Genomic DNA, 21,270 nt, shown 5'->3' with positions numbered 1-21,270 from the left:
GTGGCCACCCTTCACTCTGGTTTCTTTTGCCTCAACTATCCGTGCTCCACCCTTTTGGTTACAGTGGATGTGAGATTATTTGCCAAATGCAGACATACAGTATGATGGGAATAGTATTGGCCCTGTGGGCATGTCCAATGCACATGTGGCTTGCCATTTCTTTACTGTAACAGGAGTAGCAAATCCTCACTCATTTACATTTTGTTGAGATGTTTTCGTCATTTGAAATGATACTATTAGAAATAGGAAAAGCATTCACACCTGAGAACTTGTGTGGGAGTCATTTGCTACTAACTTGAACGAAAACAAAAGGCCGATACTGGCAAGATCAGTGTGTGGGTTTTTCTTTTTCATCAGCCAATTAATGAGGCTAACCATGTTGAAGGATACCAGATGAGACTCATAATGAGGCTAACAATGTTGAAGGATACCAGAATAGACTCATAATGAAGCTAACCATGTTGAAGGATACCAGATTTGACTCATAATGAGGCTAACCATGTTGAAGGATACCAGATGAGACTCATAATGAGGCTAACCATGTTGAAGGATACCAGATGAGACTCATAATGAGGCTAACCATGTTGAAGGATACCAGATGAGACTCATAACGAGGCTAACCATGTGGAAGGATACCAGATTTGACAACTACAGCTACTGTTCATGCCATCATGAAATGGATTAGTGCAAGCCTTGCTCTTGTAATGAAGGTAGGCCTTAAAGATGACATGCACAGTTGAGAGACATTGTTGGCAAATATTACCGTCAACAGGGTGTGCTGAAAGGAATATTTTAAGGTTATTTTATTACATTTCTAAATACATGTTGCTTGAAATAAATAATAATAATCAATCATTTTGCTCTTTATTTAGCCGCCTTACATATAAAACCATATTTGTTCATCAAAAATTGTGAGTAACTCACCACAGGTTAACGAGAAGGGTGTGCTTGAAAGGATGCACCTAACTCTGCAATGTTGGGTTGTATTGGAGAGTCTCAGTCTTAAATAATTTCCCACACAGTCTGTGCCTGTATTTAGTTATCATGCTAGTGAGGGCCAAGAATCCACTCTCGCATAGGTACGTGGTAGCAAAGGGAATCAGCTTACAGCAGCACACTGAGCGCCACCGTATCCAAAAATCTGGGCGGTGGCTTCTGATTATAAAATTACATTTTCACAGAACCGCTTGTTGAAATTTCAATGAGGTTATCTTGTTCAGATATTGGTAAGTGGACTGGAGGCAGGGTATGAAAGTGATACCGAATCCAGTTGTTTGTGTTGTCCGTTTCGGGAAGTACCTGTGTAATTGCGCACCCAGCTCACTCAGGTACTTCGCTGTATCACATTTGACAATAATGGAAAGACCTGTGTGTTGTCCTTAATGCGGACAGAGGAGAGCTACAACTTTTTAATCATAGCCTCAATTTTGTACCGCACATTGAATATAGTTGCGGAGAGTCCCTGTAATCCTAGATTCAGATCATTCAGGTGAGAAAAAACATCACCCAGATAGGCCAGTCGTGTGAGAAACCTGTCATCATGCAAGCGGTCAGACAAGTGAAAATTATGATCAGTGAAGAAAACTTTAAGCTCGTCTCAATTTTAAAAAAACGTGTCAATACTTTCCCCCTTGATAACCAGCGCACTTCTGTATGTAGTATAAGCATTACATGGCCGCTGCCCATGGTATTTCACTGTAATAGCTACTGTAAATTGGACAGTGCAGTTAGATTAACAAGAATTTAAGCTTTCTGCCAATATTAGATATGTCTATGTCCTGGGAAATGTTCTTGTTACTTACAACCTCGTGCTAATCACATTAGCTCAACATATCATTGCATAATGCAGAAAATACCCAGAGTTCAGGGGCCTTACTTTTTACAGGATCAGTCCCCCCCCCCCCCCCCCTGTGGGACGGTTGAGCTAACGTAGGCTAATGTGATTAGCATGAGGTTGTAAGTAACAAGTAAATGGTTAACTCATTTTTACTGTTCTGTTCAAAACCTCTTTCAAGCTGTCAGGCATTCCCTTGGTAGCAAGAGCCTGTTGGTGTATGCTGCAGTATACCCAAGTTGCATCGGGAGCAACTGCTTGCACAAGCGTTACCACTCCACTATGTCTCCCTGTCATGGCTTTTGCACCATCAGTACAGATAACACATCTTTACCACCAAAGTCCATTTGATGTCACAAAGCTGTCCAGTACTTTAAAAATACCCTCTCCTGTTGTGCTGGTTTCCAGTGGTTTGCTGAAGAGGATGACCCCCATAAACATAACGGACACATACCAGGAGCTGAGTCAGGCCCGCCACGTCTGTTGACTCATCCAGCTGTAATGCATAGAATTCACTGGCTTGAATGCGAAGCAGTAATTGTTTCAAAACATCTCCTGCCATGTCACTGATGCGACGTGAAACAGTGATGTTTGATGAAGGCATTGTATGTATAGTTTTTTTTGCCATTTCCCACAGCATTGTCCCAGCCATATCCGTGGCATTAGGAAGAATGAATTCCTCCACAATAGTATGGGGCTTGCCTGTCCTAGCCACTCAGTGGCTCACCATATAAGACACTTCTAGCCCCTTTTTATAAATGGTATCTGTTGTTTTTATACTTGTCTTACTACTCAAAAGTCGTCTTAATTCTTGCTCAAAAAACTCCCGTGGCTTATTTTTCCAATTGGCATGTTTCGTTTCTAAATGTCTGCGCAAGAGTGAATGGCTTCCCGCGAGAGAGTAGCGGTTGATTTGATTGGATGTTAATTATTTGACTAGGCTACCTGTATTTCACATTGTTATTTCCCTGAACACTAGATAGTTACATTTTAGCTTTGGCAGTGAAACGAGGCTACTCAGGCGAGAAAAAAACATCACCCAAATGTATTGACCCATTGGAAAATCTGAATGGACTGTTTGAAAATGTGAATCACACCTTTTGGGGGGGGGGGCGTACCCCCGACGGCATACCCCAGTTTGGGAGTAGCCAAGTTAGAGTTTGCCAGTTACACATCCAAAACAAATTCACCATTATGGTTTAGATTCAGAATGAGGAAGGGGTGCCTCCCTATCAGAAAGGACCAATCAAGATATTAATTGGCCACAGCTGAAGTTGGGTACTACCCTGGGCCTGGTTTCCCGATAGCGATGGAATGAGTGTTTTTAACAATCCATCTTTACTACAACGGCCGAAGACGTAACGTGTGTTTCACAAAACACCACGCAGTGAGAATGTTCACTAAGTGTGCCGTTGAGTCGTGTCGATACTGATCGGATCTAAATAAAGGCAGCGCTGCCTTTCACCATTCAAATTTGACCTTCGTTTCGAATAATTCCAAATGACTGACGACAGATCAGCTTCTAGAAAGATACTGTCACCTCTGGCTGCAAATATTGAGGCGGCTTATTCTAATGATTGCTTACTCCTATAATTATGCACTGATGCCCTTTGCAACCACGTACCTATGTGAGCGTGGATTCTCGGCCCTCACTAGCATGGAAACTAAATCGAGGCACAGACTGTGTGTGGAAAATGATTTAAGACAGACTCTCCAATACAACCCAACATTGCAGAGTTATGTGCATCCTTTCAAGCACACCCTTCTCATTAACCTGTGGTGAGTTATTCACAATTTTCGATGAGCAAATAAGGTTTTATATGTAAGATGGTTAAATAAAGAGCAAAATTATTGATGATGATTATTATTATTTGTGCCCTGGTCCTATATAAGCTCTTTGTCACTTCCCACAAGCCGAGTTGTGACAAACTCTCACTCATTATTATGTTAAATGTATCGTATAATGTGTGTGGCAGGCTTACAAAGATGGCAAAAATAATTTGAGAGAGACCCTGGTGCTAGAGGGGGTACGCTGCTGGAGGTTGAATATTTGAAGGGATTATATAAAGCTTGGGAACCACTGCTCTACAGACTATCTATTAACCTTAGCCCTAACCTTAATCTTTATCCTAACCCTTACTCTAGTCATAACTCTAACCTTAACCCTTACCTTAACCCTTATTCTAAACCTTACCCTAACTGTATACGCTTAAGAAGCAGTTGCTTATCAATAGATAGTTTGTTGATAGTATGACCATATGTAGAGCATCTACATATGCACTATCCAAATAAAATAGTACCTTTTGTGACCAAAGCCATCACCAAATTCACTGAGAATACATTACATAGGTTGAATAAACCATTTCCCAAGCCGCGGCTTCATACTATTTGTCAAACATATAGAACTGGCCATTGGGGTGGGCTAGGTGTGGAATCTGGGGGGGTCCGTGTGTATCTTTTCACAATTTATTTGGATTCCTCACATCTTAATCATTTGTAAGAAGATGTTTGGTCCAAATCGGACGTTGGATGCTATATTTCTTGAATATTATATGAAACCTATGAATTTAAATGGCCTATTTGGGTGCAATCAATTTGCTTAATTTCAGATTTTCTTTCAACAAAATAATGTTGCAGGATTGCTTATCTTATCTGTTTCTAACTACAGAAACCATTTCAGAATGATCTGACATGGTGGGTGTCATGGCTTGCTTAAATGAAATGGAACGACACTGCAGCAAGTCAGTGCAAAAATTATGTCAACTCCATGTTCTCAAGTGAGCATGGTCATTAAAGAGAGCCGCTGCACAGAGAATATGGTTTTTGTATTGACACAGCCCTGCCTTACCACTGCTGCAACTACTCTGAGAGGGGAAGGAGTGGCGAACTTTAATCCCGAAGAGAGATGGGAGCTGTAGGCTTTGCACACTATCCTCCTTAGCCGCCAGGGCTGCGCCCTAGGTTGGGTTACCCTTCCTACCTCCCTTAGGAGAGTTAGAGGGACAGATCCTTGCTGGAGCGTAGGACTGCTTCCCTACAGGTTTGGCCTGGTTCAGGGGCCTAGCCTGAGTCTTGGCAGACTGCTACATCGCTGGGGACCTTAGTCCGCCAAGGCCAGCTTGGCCTTCTTCCAGCTTGGCCTTCTTTCTTGTGACTGTCACACTTCAGTGTGACAGGGAGCTAACAATGCTAACATGTTGCAGGTAGGGTATGCTAGTGAGGTTAGCATGCCTCTCAGCGAGCTAGCCAAGTTGGCCTAAGCTTTGTAGCGTGGGATAATCGAGTCGCAATAGCTGGCCATGAAGCAAGCTACCAATGGAGACAGAGAAGTAGAAAGGAATTTTTACACAAAACAAAAATCTTTCGGTCAGTACTCAACTTCTCTACAGGGTCTGAAGACCTACGCTTGGCAGCGATGTCCTTTAAGGTTCACTTCTGAGCAGTTAAGCAGGAAAACAGGGATCCAGTCGATCTGAGGAGAGCTAGAGAGTGATTCTCTTTGTGAGGAAGAAAAGCGAGAATAACCAGAGGGCTGGAGAGTGCCTCCTTTTAAGGAGGTGATGGGCTCACATCATTCGCCACTCTGTCTGTCTCCAACAGATGCTTTTGATAGGTTATTCCAAGTGTAGATGATCTTAGCGAATCCCCATTGTGAGATATCAAAACGAATAATTGTAAAGAGAACTTCACGTTAGTGCTCATTAGGCTTTTACATGGAAATTCCCATGTTTATTGCCTTTCAAGGTTTGCCATACTGATCTCTATGCTCCTTTTCTTTCATCTGTCTCTGTCATTCTCTGTACAGCTTGTCACAATGACACACCTCCATAGCATTAGCAGTGGTATAAAGTAACTACGTAAAAATACTTTGAAGTACTTAAGTCGTTTTTGGGGATATCTATCTTACTTAACTATTTATATGTTTGACAACTTTTACTTTTACTCCACTACATTTCTAAGGAAAATATGTACTTTTTACTCCCATATATTTCCCCTGACACCCAGAAGTACTTGCTACATATTTGAATGTTCAGGCAGAACAGCAATATGGTCCAATGCACGCACCTATCAATATAACGTGTTGTCATCCCTACTGCCTCGGACCTGGCGTACTCACTAAACATACATACTGCGTTTGTAAATTATGGCTGAGTGTTAGTCTGCCCCTGGCTGTCCTTAAATAAATAGAAATGGTGCCCGTTTTGTGTAATATAAGGAATTTGTAAGGAATGTATAGCATTGTCTTTATACTTTTACTCAAGGATGACAACTGATACTTTTTCCCCCACTGTACTTAAGTCGCAACAAAGCATCCTTCACTCATGCTGCCAAACATACTCTCGTAAAACTGGCCACCCTACCGATCCTCGACTTCGGTGATGTCATCTATAAAATAGCCTCCAACACTCTACTCAACAAACTGGATGCAGTCTATCACAGTGCCATCCGTTTTGTCACCAAAGCCCCATACACTACCCATCATTGCGACCTGTACGCTCTCGTTGGTTGGCCCTCGCTTCATACTCGTCGCCAAACCCACTTGGCTACAGGTTATCTACAAGTCTCTGCTAGGTAAAGCCCCGCCTTATCTCAGCTCACTGGTCACCATAGCAGCACCCACTCGTAGCATGCGCTCCAGCAGGTATATGTCACTGGTCACCCCCAAAGCCAATTCCTCCTTTGGTCGTCTTTCCTTCCAGTTCTCTGCTGCCAATGACTGGAACGAACTGCAAAAATCTCTGAAGCCGGAAACACTTATCTCCCTCACTAGCTTTAAGCACCAGCTGTCAGAGCAGCTCACAGATTACTGCCCCTGTATGTAGCCCATCTATAATTTAGCCCAAACAACTACCTCTTCCCCTACTGTATTTATTTATTTATTTTGCTCCTTTGCACCCCATTATTTCTATTTCTACTTTGCACATTCTTCCACTGCAAATCTACCATTCCAGTGTTTTACTTGCTATATTGTATTTAACTCGCCACCATGGCCTGTTTTTGCCTTTACCTCCCTTATCTCACATCATTTGCTCACATTGTATATAGACTTATTTTTCTACTGTATTATTGACTGTATGTTTTGTTTATTCCATGTGTAAATCTGTTGTTGTTGTATGTGTCGAATTGCTATGCTTTATCTTGGCACGGTCACAGTTGCAAATGAGAACTTGTTCTCAACTAGCCTACCTGGTGAAATAAAAAAATAATAAAAAAATAAGTATATTTAATACCAGATACTATTAGACTTTTACTCAAGTAGTATTTGACTCGGGGTGACTTTCACTTTTACTTGAGTAATTTTTGATTAAGGTATCTTTACTTTTACTCAACTATGACAATTGAGTACTTTTTCCACCACTGAGCATTAGTTAGCTCCAATTATTTCTGATGGAGAAAACATCTGTTTTCCACACCCTGGTAATTTGTGTATGTTTTAGTTTTAGCCCACTTCCTGCTGTTTAAGAACACACAAAACCCACACAGCAGTGGAGATGTCAAAGAGTCACATCTTTGTGATGCTTAATGTATTCTTAGTCTCAGTGGAATTATAAAGTTCTTTAAAATACATTTATACAGCATTAGAGATCCTGTCTCCTATAGATTCTACAGGGTCTTGTTACATCAATGCATTTAGTTTGTTGCATTAAATGAAGCTAATATTCCATCTCTCTCGCTCTCTCTCGCTACCTCTCTCTACCTCTCTCGCTACCTCTCTCGCTACCTCTCTCTACCTCTCTCGCTACCTCTCTCTACCTCTCTCGCTACCTCTCTCTCTCTCGCGCTACCTCTCTCTCTCTCTCGCTACCTCTCTCTCTCTCTCTCTCCCCAGTGCTGTATTGATAACTATGAGGAGATGGTAAAGATCCTGTTGAATCGTAGTGCCAGTGTAAACGCCCAGGACAATGAACTTTGGACCCCGCTACATGCTGCTGCCACCTGTGGACATGCAGGGCTGGTCAAGGTCCTCATACAACAGTAAGACAGTGGCTTAGTCGCACGACATATAACACTGCAGCTTTCCATCTATATGTCTTGTATTTATTCATGTCAGATCTGTGTTTTATTTGGTTCAAGACAGTGAGAGCATACACTTTGACTATGTTTTTGATCCCTGAGGGGATTAAACCCATGACGTTGGCATTGCTATCGCTCTAACCACTTGAGTCACACTTATCTATTATTGGTTTTCCACCTTCCCAGTGGAGCAGACCTGTTAGCTGTGAACTCTGACGGCAACATGCCCTATGACCTGTGTGAAGATGACCCTACCCTGGACATCATCGAGACCGCAATGGCCAATCGAGGTGAGCGAATCAAAACAGTATTTATTTTATATGTCAGTCGGCTTTCACTGTAGCACCTGAAGTCCCAGTTCTCTGATATTATCAATAATATAGCTGAACGGTAGAGCAGTGGAGGCTGGTGACTTGAAAAAAGTAGGATGATGGGAGACCCACGGAATAGGCGTGGACTGCACAGAGACGACAAAGCGTGTTTCAGAGATTGTCTTTTTTTATTTTTATAGACATTTATAGTCAAATATTATTGGGCTACTTACACAGTGTGTTGGCAAGGGATCACCGCAGTGATTGAATGAGTATCAATCAATCAATCAAATGTATTTATAAAGCCATTCTTACATCAGCTGATGTCACAAAGTTCTGTACAGAAACCCAGCCTAAAACCCCAAACAGCAAGCAATGCAGGTGTAGAAGCATGGTGGCTAGGAAAAACTCCCTAGAAAGGCCGAAACCTAGAGAGGAACCAGGCTATGAGGGGTGGCCAGTCCTCTTCTGGCTGTCCTGGGTGGAGATTATAATAGAACATGGCCAAGATGTTCAAATGTTCATAAATGACCAGCAGGGTCAAATAATAATAATCACAGTAGTTGTCGAGGGTGCAACAAGTCAGCACCTCAGGAGTAAATGTCAGTTGGCTTTTCATAGCCGATCATTCAGAGTATCTCTACCGCTCCTGCTGTCTCTAGAGAATGGAAAACAGCAGGTCTGGAACAGGCCAGGGTTCCATAGCCGCAGGCAGAACAGTTGAAACTGGAGCAGCAGCACGACCAGGTGGACTGGGGACAGCAAGGAGTCATCAGGCCAGGTAGCCCTGAGGCATGGTCCTAGGGGTCAGGTCCTCCAAGAGAGAGAGAGAGAGAGAGAATTAGAGAGAGCATACTTAAATTCATACAGGACACCAGATAAGACAGGAGAGGTACTCCAGATATAACAGACTGACCCTAGCCCCCCGACACATAAACTAATAAAGCATAAATACTGGAGGCTGAGACAGGAGGGGTCAGGAGACACTGTGGCCCCATCCGATGATACCCCCGGACGGGGCCAAACAGGCAGGATATAACCCCACCCACTTTGCCAAAGCACAGCCCCCACACCACTAGAGGGATATCTCCAACCACCAACTTACCATCCTGAGACAAGGCCGAGTATAGCCCACGAAGATCTCCCACACGGCACAACCCAAGGGGCGGCGCCAAACCGGACAGGAAAATCACGTCAGCGACTCAACCCACTCAAGTGACGCACCTCTCCTAGGGATGGAATGGAAGAGCACCAGTAAGCCTGTGACTCAGCCACTGTAATAGGGTTTGAGGCAGAGAATCTGAGTTGAGGTTTTCGGAGGCTTGCCTTCAGTGCAGGACAGGGGTTGAGATGTTCAGGGGCTTGACTTCAGTGCAGGACAGGCTCACCATGGATGGATGGTGTTGGAGAAGTGCTCAACTCTTCCATTGAGGACAGGATTTGACTTGGAAAACAAAAAACAGTAACACAATGCAGTTAGACAAATGAGCTAATGAGTTCATCAAAGCAAGGATTAAAGTCACATTGATTTGTAATAATGTGATTATGTTTGCGTATGTGATAGACTCTACATACAGTAATGAGAGAAAATTGATAAGGCTATCAGCAGTGCTTGGAGAGGAAATATTCCATGCGCTAGTGGATGAGAGGGCACATGAGACATGGCTTCAGTTCATATCAGGAGAGAGTTGACACTTAAAGCTGCAATATTTAACCTTTTGGGCTACCTGACCAAATTCACATAGAAATGTGTGTTATAGATCTGTCATTCTCATCGAAAGCATGTCTAAGAAGCTGTAGATCTGATCTATGCGCGCTATTTCTGTGTTTCCTGTTAAGTTCTGTTTCGGTTTTGTACACCAGCTTCAAACAGCTGAAAATACAATATTTTTGGTCTGACCCAGTGGGTCAGAAGTTTACATACACTAAGTTGACTGTGCCTTTAAACAGCTTGGAAAATTCCTGAAAATGATGTCATGGCTTTAGAAGCTTCTGATAGGCTAATTGACATAATTTGAGTGTACCTGTGGATGTATTTGAAGGCCTACCTTGAAGGCCTACCTTCAAACTCAGTGCCTCTTTGCTTGACATCATGGGAAAATCAAAGAAATCAGCCAAGACCTCAGACAAAAAATTGTAGACCTCCACAAGTCTGGTTCATCCTTGGGAGCAATTTCCAAATGCCTGAAGGTACCACATTCATCTGTACAAACAATAGTACGCAAGTATAAACACCATGGGACCACGGAGCCGTCATACCTCTCAGGAAGGAGACGCTTTCTGTCTCCTAGAGATGAACATACTTTGGTGCGAAAAGTGCAAATCAATCCCAGAACAACAGCAAAGGACCTTGTGAAGATGCTGGAGGAGACAGGTACAAAAGTATCTATATCCACAGTAAAACGAGTCCTATATCGACATAACCTGAAAGGCCGCTCAGCAAGGAAGAAGCCACTGCTCCAAAACCGTCATAAAAAAAGCCAGACTACGGTTTGCAACTGCACATGGGGACAAAGATTGTACTTTTTGGAGAAATGTCCTCTGGTCTGATGAAACAAAAATAGAATAGTTTGGCCATAATGACCATCGTTATGTTTGGAGGAAAAAGGGGGAGGCTTGCAAGCCGAAGAACACCATCCCAACCGTGAAGCACGGGGGTGACAGCATCATGTTGTGGGGGTGCTTTGCTGCAGGAGGGACTGGTGCACTTCACAAAATAGATGGCATCATTAGGAAGGACAATTATGTGGATATATTGAAGCAACATCTCAAAACATCAGTCAGGAAGTTAAAACTTGGTCGCAAATGGGTCTTCCAAATGGACAATGAACCCAAGCATACTTCCAAAGTTGTGGCAAAATGGCTTAAGGACAACAAAGTCAAGGTATTGGAGTGGCCGGCCATCCCAAAGCCATGACCTCAATCTCATAGAAAATTTGTGGGCAGATCTGAAAAAGCCTGTGCAAGCAAGGAGGCTTACAGACCTGACTCAGTTACACCAGCTCTGTCAGGATTAATGGGCCAAAATTCAACCTACTTATTGTGGAAGGCTACCCAAAACGTTTGACCCAAGTTAAAAAAATGTAAAGGCAATGTTATCAAGTACTAATTGAGTGTATGTAAACTTCTGACCCACTGGGAATGTGATAAGCTGAAATAAATCATTCTCTACGATTATTCTGACATTTCACATTCTTAAAATAAAGTGGTGATCCTGACCTAAGACAGCGAATTTTTACTAGGATTAAATATCAGGAATTGTGAGAACTGAGATTCAATGTATTTTGCTAAGGTGTATGTTAACTTCCGACTTCAACTGTAGGTCTATGGAAGCGGGTGAGAAGTACAGGCCTCCTAGGTTTTGTTTTGAAGTCAATGTAGCCAGAGGAGGACGGAAAATAGCTGTCCTCCGGCTACACAATGGGTGCTATCCTAGAGCACGGTGTCCCAACTGTCTCCCCGGGGCCCCGCCAGAGATCACAGATTTTAGTTTTAACCCTAAACTGACACACCTGATTCAGTTAGTCAAAGGCTTGATGATTAGTTGACTAATTGAGTCAGGTGTGCCAGTTAGGGACTAAATGTCTATGGCGGCCCAAGGAGAGGTTTGGGAAATCCTGCCCTAGAGCAGTGGTTTTCAACCGGTGTGCCTTGAGTAACTGCCAGGTGTGAGCGAAACCTTTCCTAATCTTGATTTTAAGAAGTAACACTCCCTTATGAACGTGATCTGTGGAATGCACATGTCGTTTTCACTGGGAGCACCAGTGCCGCTCAGATGATACATTGAATGGGACCTGGTTACATCTGTGGCGTTGTTTTATGTCCAGTGCGCTCAGGCTGCTGTTACATTTGTATCATTTGAGGGGCGCGCATCACGAGCAAAGTCATTTGTTTCATTTTACTTTGCCTGTTTTACTTTGCCTTTTACTTTGCCAGTAGCACAGGCAAGTCTGATTAGGCTTAGCTGTACCACAGCCTCTGCCATGGAAATAAACAGCATGGCTTTGTGTCGGCAGTTACACCTTTACAATGCAAAAAACTGTCTCTAGCTCAAACCTTTCAAAACAAATTGCCTATTTTATGGCTGCGGATTGCGGGACACTCTTAAAGGGGAACACAAATTAATCATAGGTAAGGAACTATGAAACTGGTTCAAATAAACCCTTTTTAATCTCTAAAAAACATTTGTCACAAAATAGATTTGCAGTATGGATCAGATGAGATGGAGGTCATTATCACAAAATAAATGAATAGGGACAGTTCTGGTATGCCGCAAAAAAATTTTTTTATCCCATCAAGGTGTGCCACGGTTCAAAAAAGGTTGGGAAGACCTATAGGGTGCTGTTGAGACTACTGTAGACCTTCATTGCAAAACAGTGTGTTTTCATCAGGTATTTGGTGACATATGAATATACACTGAACAAAAATATAAACGCAACATGCAACAATTTCAAAGATTTTACTGGGTTACGGTTCATATAAGGAAATATGTCAATTGAAATAAAAGCATTAAGCCCTAATATATGGATTTAACATGACTGGGAATACAGATATGCATCTGTTGATCACAGATACCTTAAAAAAAGGCAGGGACTTGGCTCATAGAACCAGTCAGTATCTGGTGTGACCACAACTTGCCTCATTCAGCGCGACACATCTCCTTTGCATAGAGTTGATCAGGCTGTTGATTGTGGCCTGTGCAATGTTGTCCCACTCCACTTCAATGGGCTGTGCAAAGTGGCTGGATATTGGTGGGAACTGGAACACGCTGTCGATCCAGAGCATCCCAAAAATGCTCAATGTCTGAGTATGCAAGCCATGGAAGAAATTGGACATTTCCAGCTTCCAGGAAGTGTGTACTAATCCTTGCAACACGGGGCCATGCATTATCATGCTTATTTTTAAGTTTTAATGTCACATGCACAAGTACAGTGAAACGCCCCCCCCCCCCCCCCCTTGTTTCCTGTAGTCCACGATCAGCTCCTTGGCCTTGCTGGCGTTGAGGGAGATGTTGTTCCGGCACCACACTGCCAGGTCACCGACGGCCTCCCTGTAGGCTCATCGTCGCCGGTGATTAGGCCTACCACCGTCATGTCGTCAGCCAAATTGATAATGGTGTTGGAGTTGTGCGTGGCCACCCAGTCGTGGGTGAAAAGGGAGTACAGGAGGGGACTAAGCACACCCCTGTGAGACCCCTGTGTTAAGGGTCAGCACGGTGGAGGTGATGTTGCCTACCCTCACCGCCTTGGGTCAGCCTATCAGGAAGTCCAGGATCTAGTTGCAGAGGGAGGTGTTCAGACCCAGAGTCCTAAGCTTGGTGACGAGCTTGGAGGGGATTATGGTGTTGAACGCTGAGCTGTAGTCAATGAACAGCATTCTCACATAGGTATTCCGCTTATGTAGGTGGATGAGGGCAGTGTGGAGAGCAATTGAGATTGCGTCGTCTATGGATCTGTTGGGGCGGTATGCAAATTGGAGTAGGTCTAGAGTGGCTGGGATGATGGAGTTAATGTGTGCTATAACCAGCCTCTCAAAGCACTTCATGGTTACAGGAGTGAGTGCTACAGGGCGGTAATCATTGTGGCATGAAGCCTTAGAGTTCTTAGGAACAGGGATGATTGTGGTCATTTTAAAACATGTGGGGATTACAGACTGGGACAAGAAGAGGTTGAAAATGACTGTGAATAAGCCTGCCAGCTGTTCGGGGCATGCTCTGCGAACGCACTCTGGAATACCAATGGGGCCCGCAGCCTTGCAGGTGTTGACCTGATTAAAGACCCTCACGTCGGCTTTGGAGAGCGAAGTCACCCAGTCCTCTAGGTCAGTGATGGCCCTCACCCGGCTCGACGTTGTTGTCAAAGCGTGCATGAAATGCATCGAGTTTGTCTGGTAGAGAGGCATTGTTGGTGTCGTGACTTTACTTTAATTAATCTGATGACTGTTATTTATCGAATCAACTAACTATGTTTAATTGTTACCTGATTTAAACAAATGATCCTGATCCTCACAGGACCATCGTGACATTGGGCAGATCACAGATGGGTCTTCATTTGTAATCATAATGGACTGTAGCCCCTGCCACATGCGGCGGGCGTTGGAGCCTGGGTAGTATGATTCCACCTTATTTCTATATTGTCCTTTTGCTCATTTGATGACTCTGTGGAGGTCATAGCGGCCTTCTTGTACTTATTCCTGTCTTCGGCCGTAGCATCAGGGTTGTCTATAATAGCTCTTTTGTGCGATAGCCCTGCTCTTTAGTTTAGCACCAACCTCGGTGTTAATCCAGGGCTTTTGATTGGGGAAACAGCAACCCTTCACCGTGGGTACAATGTCGCAGATGCATTTTCTAATGAAGACGGTGATGGAGGTGGTTAGCTCGTCGAAGTTATCGGCGGATTCTCAAAACATATCCCAGCGATAGCAAAGCAGTTCTGTAGCATAACCTCTGTTTCTGGTGACCATTTCTCAACCAAGCGAATTGCGGGTACTTCCTGTTTCAGATTCTGCTTGTAAACCGGAAGCAACAGTACGGAGTCATGATCTGATTTGCCAAATGGTGGAACGAGGGTGGGCCTTGTATGCTTGTTTGTTGGTAGAATAGCAGTGGTCTAGCACTTTATCACCCCTAGTGGCATTGGAGACGTGTTGATGGAAGTTGGGCATCTCGTGTCGAAGTGACACCAAATTAAAATAGCTGGCAACCAGAAAGGCAGCCTTTGGCTGTAGGGTTTCCTGCTTGTTAATAGCCTTGTACAGTTCGTTAAGCTCCAGCTTGTTAATTTTATTGTCCTGAGATAGAACGTATGCAGCAGTCACAATAACAACTGAAAACTCCCTCGGGAGATAGAAGGGTCAACATTTGACCATCAGGTATTCCAAGATTGGTGTAAAGTGGTCAACACTTCAACCGCACTGGAATTAACACACTAGTTGGGGTTGAAGGAGAGGGAAACCCCCCCCCCCCATTCTATTTCCCCGACTCCACTGTGCTGTGAATGGAGAATCCATCGAGTTGGATAGCCGTGGGGAGTATCTTGTCCGAGAGCCATGTTTCTGAAAAGCAAAGAATATTGCAGTCCCCCCCGTTGGTAGCAAATCCACGATCGGAGGTCATTCATCTTATTATCAAGTGACTGTACATTAGCCAGTAGAATGTAGGGAAGAGGTGGCAGGTTTTCCCTTTGCCTTATTCTCACCAGGATCTCTCCTCTCTTGCCTCTGTAACACCGGTGTTTCATCTTGGGTAGCCCGAAAATTGGGTTGGAATTACAGAGAGAGCCCATGAGTCGAAGTAGATGCCGGAATTGGGGTAAGTAACTGCTGATCTGATGTTCAAGAGTTCTTGTCGGTTGTAAAAAATCATATCGGTTACATTTCGTGAAAACAGAGTAGAAATAAATGACAAAATAGCAAAGGTGAGTCGGAGCTTGCAAAACAGTGGCCATCCAGTACGGCGCCCTCTTGTGTCATGAGGTGATGGCGGTAGATAAATGGAACAACAATGGGCATCAGGATCTCGTCAGGGGATCTCTGCGCATTCAAATTGCCATCAATAAAATGAAATTGTGTTCATTGTCCGTAGCTTATGTCTGCCCAAACCATAACCCCAACGCCACCTTGGGGTACTCTATTCAAAACGTTTACATCAGCAAACCGCTCGCCCACACAACGCTATACACACAGTGTATGCTATCTGCTCGGTACAGTTGAAACCGGGGTTCATCCGTGAAGAGCACACTTCTCCAGCAAGCAATTGGCCATCGAAGGTGAGCATTTGCCCACTGAAGTCAGTTACGACGCTGAACTGCAGTCGTGTCAATACCCTGGTGTGGACGACGAGCACACAGATGAGCTTCCCTGAGACGGTTTCTGACAGGTTCCGCAGAAATTCTTTGGTTGTGCAAACCCACAGTTTCATCAGCTGTCTGGGTGGCTGGTCTCAGATGATCCCGCAGGTAAAGAAGCCCGACATGGAGGTCCTAGGCTGACGTGGTTACACGTGGTCTGCGCTTGTGTGGCCAGTTTGACATACTGATAGATTCTCTAAAATGACATTGGAGTCGATTTATGGTAGAGAAATTAACATTAAATTCTCTGGCAAGGTGGACATTTCTGCGGTCAGCATGCCAATTGCACACTCCCTCAAAACTTGAGACATCTGTGGCATTGTGTTGTGTGTCAAAACTGCACATTTTACAGTGGCCTTTTGTCTCCAGCACAAGATGTACCTGTGTAATGATCATGCTGTTTAATCAGCTTCTTGATTTGCCACACCTGTCAGGTGGAAGGATTATGTTGGCGAAGGAGAAATGCTCACTAACAAGTAAACAAATGTGTGCACAACATTTTTAGAGAAATAAGCATTTTGTGTGTATTTATTTCAGCTATTTATTTCAGACTCTCTAGGAAGAGTCATGGTGGTTCCAAACTTCTTCCATTTAAGAATGGAGGCCACTGTGTTCTTGGGGATGTTTTGGTACCCTTCCCTAGATCTGTGCCTCGACACAATCCGGTCTCTGAGCTCTACGGACAATTCCTTCGACCTCATGGCTTGGTTTTCGCTCTGACATGCACTGTCAACTGTGGGACCTGTAACGTAACAAAATGTGGAAAAGATTCTAGGGGTCTGAACACTTTTCGAATGCACTGTATATAGACAGGTGTGTGCCTTTCCAAAGTATGTCCTTTCAATTGAATTTACCACATGTGAAATTCAATCAAGTTGTAGAAACATCTCAAAGATGATCAATGGAAACAGGATGCACTTCAGCACAATTTTGAGTCTCATAGCATAGGGTTTGAATACTTATGTAAATAAGGTTTTTCAATAAAAAAAAATAAAAAAAATTGCACACAAAAAACACTTCTCGCTTTGTCATTATGTGGTATTGTGTGTAGATTGATGAATAAAAATGTGTATTTAATCCATTTTAGAATGAGGCTGTAATGTAACAAAATGTCGATAAAGTCAAGTGGTCTGAATACTTTCCGAATGCACTCTACTGGCCTGGTTATGCATCTAACATATATACTGTGATAGTTCCCATGCTGGAAGGGAGATATAAAAAAACAGAGTGACAGTGTGGTTCATCTGTCTGTCTGACTTATATCACTTCTTATCTGTTTTTGATTGACAGGCATCACCCAGGAGATGATCAACGAGACCCGGGCGTCTGTAGAGAGGAGAATGATGGGAGATATCCAGGAGCTGCTGACTGAGGGAGAGGACGTCAACCGCCACGACTCACAAGGAGCTACTCTGGTGAGATGATGTGTACAACCAGACTTCTGGAAGTATTGGATCCCTTGATGAAGATGAGCAAAAAAGACTATAAAAGAAATAATACAAATACTGAGCTATATTGTATGTACCATTTTTTTTTATTTTTTTTATTTTTTACAATTATATTATTTCATACAAGTACAATTGCTTAGAGACAGAGATTTTGTTTATAACAAGTAATACAAATTCAAATAAAAGATAGGGGTCCAAATGACAGCACGCTCCCCCTGCGAGGATAACGATACTGAGCCTTTTCTAAAATGTTTTATGAGATTGGAGAACACATTGGGAGGGATCTGGGGTTCAAGTCTGGCAACTCAGATGGCTTTTGCAAAATGTTGATTTTTATGGTGAATTAACCACTTCCTTGTGGATGTTGATGTCTGTTTGGGGTTATTGTCTTGCTGGAAGATTCATCTGCCCATAGCACTGCCTGGAATTTGCTAAATGGCATTGGCACTTGAATTGGAACCGGTGCTATGGTCATATGACACGAAAATAGAGGTCTTTGGCCACGCAAACCAGATCGAGCCGGTCGGTCATAGCTCAGTATTTGTAGTTATTTTATACAGCCTTTTTTGGTCACACACAGGACCAGTCAAAAGTTTGGACACACCTACTCATTCAAGGGTTTTTCTTTATTTTGACTATTTATACATTGTAGAATAATTGTGAAGACATCAAAACTATGAAATAACACACATGGAATCATGTAATAACCAAAAAAGTGTTAAACAAATCAAAATATATTTTCTATTTGAGATTCTTCAAAGTAGCCACCCTTTGCCTTGATGACAGCTTTGCACACTCTTGGCATTCTCTCAACAAGCTTCATGAGGTAGTCACCTGGAATGCAATTCAATTAACAGGTGTGCCTTCTTAAAAGTTCATTTGTGGAATTTCTTTCCTTCTTATTGTGGTTGATCCAATCAGTTGTGTTGTGATAAGGTAAGGGTGGTATACAGAAGAGCCCTATTTGGTAAAAGACCAAGTCCATATTATGGCAAGAAAAACTCAAATCATCAAAGAGAAACGATAGTCCATCATTACTTTAAGACAAGAAGGTCAGTCATTCCGGAAAATTTCAAGAACTTTGTAAAATTTCAAGTGCAGTATCAAAAACCATCAAGCACAATGATGAAACTGGCTCTCATGCGGACCGCCACAGGAAAGGAAGACCCAGAGTTACCTCTGCTGCAGAGGATATGTTTATTAAAGTTATCTGCACCTCAGATTGCAGCCCAAATAAATGCTTCACAGAGTTCAAGTAACAGACACATCTCAACATCAACTGTTCAGGGGAGACTGCGTGAATCAGGCCTTCATGGTCGAATTGCATTTTTTTTTTAACACTACTAAAGGACACCAATAAGAAGAAGAGACTTGCTTGGGCCAAGAAACACGAGCAATGGAATTAGACCGGTGGAAATCTGTCCTTTGGTCTGATGAGTCCAAATTTGAGATTTTTGGCTCCAACCGCAGTGTCTTTGTGAGACGCAGAGTAGGTGAACGGATGATCTCCGTATGTGTGGTTCCCACCGTGAAGCATGGGGGAGGAGGTGTGATGTGTGGAGGTGCTTTGCTGGTGACACTGTCAGTGAATGTTTTTGAATTCAAGTCACACTTAACCAGCATGGCTACCACAGCATTCTGCAGCGATAATCCATCCCATCTGGTTTGCGCTTAGTGGGACTATCATTTGTTTTTCAACAGGACAATGACCCAACACACCTCCAGGCTGTGTAAGGGCTATTTCACCAAGAAGGAGAGTGATGGAGTGCTGCATCAGATGACCTGGCCTCCACAATTACCCGACCTCAACCGAATTGAGATGGTTTGGGAAGAGTCAGACAGCAGAGTGAAGAAAAAGCAGCCAACAAGTGCTCAGCATATGTGGGAACTGGTTCAAGACTGTTGGAAAAGCATTCCAGGTGTAGCTGGTTGAGAGAATGCCAAGAGTGTGCAAAGCTGTCATCAAGGCAAAGGGTGGCTATTTTGAAGAATCTGAGGAAAACACAGTGATGCCGAAACGTTGGTAAATACCCATTAAATTGCTGGGAGATTACACATGGAGTGTGCGACTCTCTTTATTTTGATAGTTTATATTTTGAAGAATCTAACAGGTGCAGTTAATACAGGTAATGAGTGGAGAACAGGAGGGCTTCTTATAGAAAAACTAACAGGTCTGTGAGAGCCGGAATTCTTACTGGTTGGTAGGTGATCAAATACTTATGTCATGCAATAAAATGCAAATTAATTACTTAAAAATCATACAATGTGATTTTCTGGATTCTTGTTTTAGATTCCGTCTCTCACAGTTGAAGTGTACCTATGATAAAAATTACAGACCTCTACATGCTTTGTAAGTAGGAAAACCTGCAAAATCGGCAGTGTATCAAATACACACACACACAGAGAGAGGGAGACACACACACACACACAGAGAGAGGGAGACACACACACACACAGAGAGAGGGAGACGCACACACACAGAGAGAGGGAGACGCACACACACAGAGAGAGGGAGACGCACACACACAGAGAGAGGGAGACGCACACACACAGAGAGAGGGAGACGCACACACACAGAGAGAGGGAGACGCACACACACAGAGAGAGGGAGACGCACACACACAGAGAGAGGGAGACGCACACACACAGAGAGAGGGAGACACACACACACAGAGAGAGGGAGACGCACACACACAGAGAGAGGGAGACGCACACACACAGAGAGAGGGAGACGCGCACACACACAGAGAGAGGGAGACGCGCACACACACACACAGAGAGGGAGACGCGCACACACACAGAGAGAGGGAGACGCGCACACACACAGAGAGAGGGAGACGCGCACACACACAGAGAGAGGGAGACGCACACACACACACACAGAGAGGGGGAGACGCCACACACACACACAGAGAGGGAGACGCGCACACACACACACAGAGAGGGAGACGCGCACACACACACACACACACAGAGGGAGACGCACACACACACACACAGAGAGGGGGAGACGCACACACACACACACAGAGAGGGGGAGACGCACACACACACACACAGAGAGGGGGAGACGCACACACACACACACAGAGAGGGAGACGCGCACACACACACACACACACAGAGGGAGACGCACACACACACACACAGAGAGGGGGAGACGCACACACACACACACAGAGAGGGGGAGACGCACACACACACACACAGAGAGGGGGAGACGCACACACACACACACAGAGAGGGGGAGACGCACACACACACAGAGAGAGGGAGACGCACACACACAGAGGGAGACGCACACACACAGAGAGAGGGAGACGCGCACACACACAGAGAGGGAGACGCGCACACACAGAGAGAGGGAGACGCGCACACACACAGAGAGGGAGACGCGCACACACAGAGAGAGGGAGACGCGCACACACAGAGAAAGGGAGACGCACACACACAGAGAGAGGGAGACGCGCACACACAGAGAGAGGGAGACGCGCACACACAGAGAGAGGGAGACACACACACACACACAGAGAGGGAGACGCACACACACACAGAGAGAGGGAGACGCACACACACACAGAGGGAGACGCACACACACACAGAGAGAGGGAGACGCACACACACAGAGAGAGAGGGAGACGCACACACACAGAGAGAGGGAGACGCACACACACAGAGAGAGGGAGACGCACACACACACACACACAGAGAGAGGGAGACGCACACACACAGAGAGAGGGAGACGCACACACACAGAGAGAGGGAGACGCACACACACAGAGAGAGAGGGAGACGCACACACACAGAGAGGGAGA

At 44.2% G+C, this 21,270-nt stretch overlaps 1 protein-coding gene across 1 annotated transcript in view; it reads left to right on the top strand.

Moving 5' to 3' along the window:
- The window catches only part of LOC139536511 (protein phosphatase 1 regulatory inhibitor subunit 16B-like), a 138,835-nt gene that overhangs the window by 100,111 nt on the left and 17,454 nt on the right, over positions 1 to 21,270 (top strand). The window contains exons 4-6 of the mRNA XM_071337072.1: positions 7,665 to 7,810; positions 8,036 to 8,139; positions 17,298 to 17,422. Coding sequence (XP_071193173.1) covers positions 7,665 to 7,810; positions 8,036 to 8,139; positions 17,298 to 17,422 — 375 coding nt within the window. The remainder of the gene's footprint in view (positions 1 to 7,664; positions 7,811 to 8,035; positions 8,140 to 17,297; positions 17,423 to 21,270) is intronic.

The sequence above is a fragment of the Salvelinus alpinus genome, chromosome 12 (assembly GCF_045679555.1).
Source record: "Salvelinus alpinus chromosome 12, SLU_Salpinus.1, whole genome shotgun sequence".
In the NCBI taxonomy this organism is placed as follows: domain Eukaryota; kingdom Metazoa; phylum Chordata; class Actinopteri; order Salmoniformes; family Salmonidae; genus Salvelinus; species Salvelinus alpinus.
This window is presented reverse-complemented; position numbering and strand designations above follow the sequence as displayed.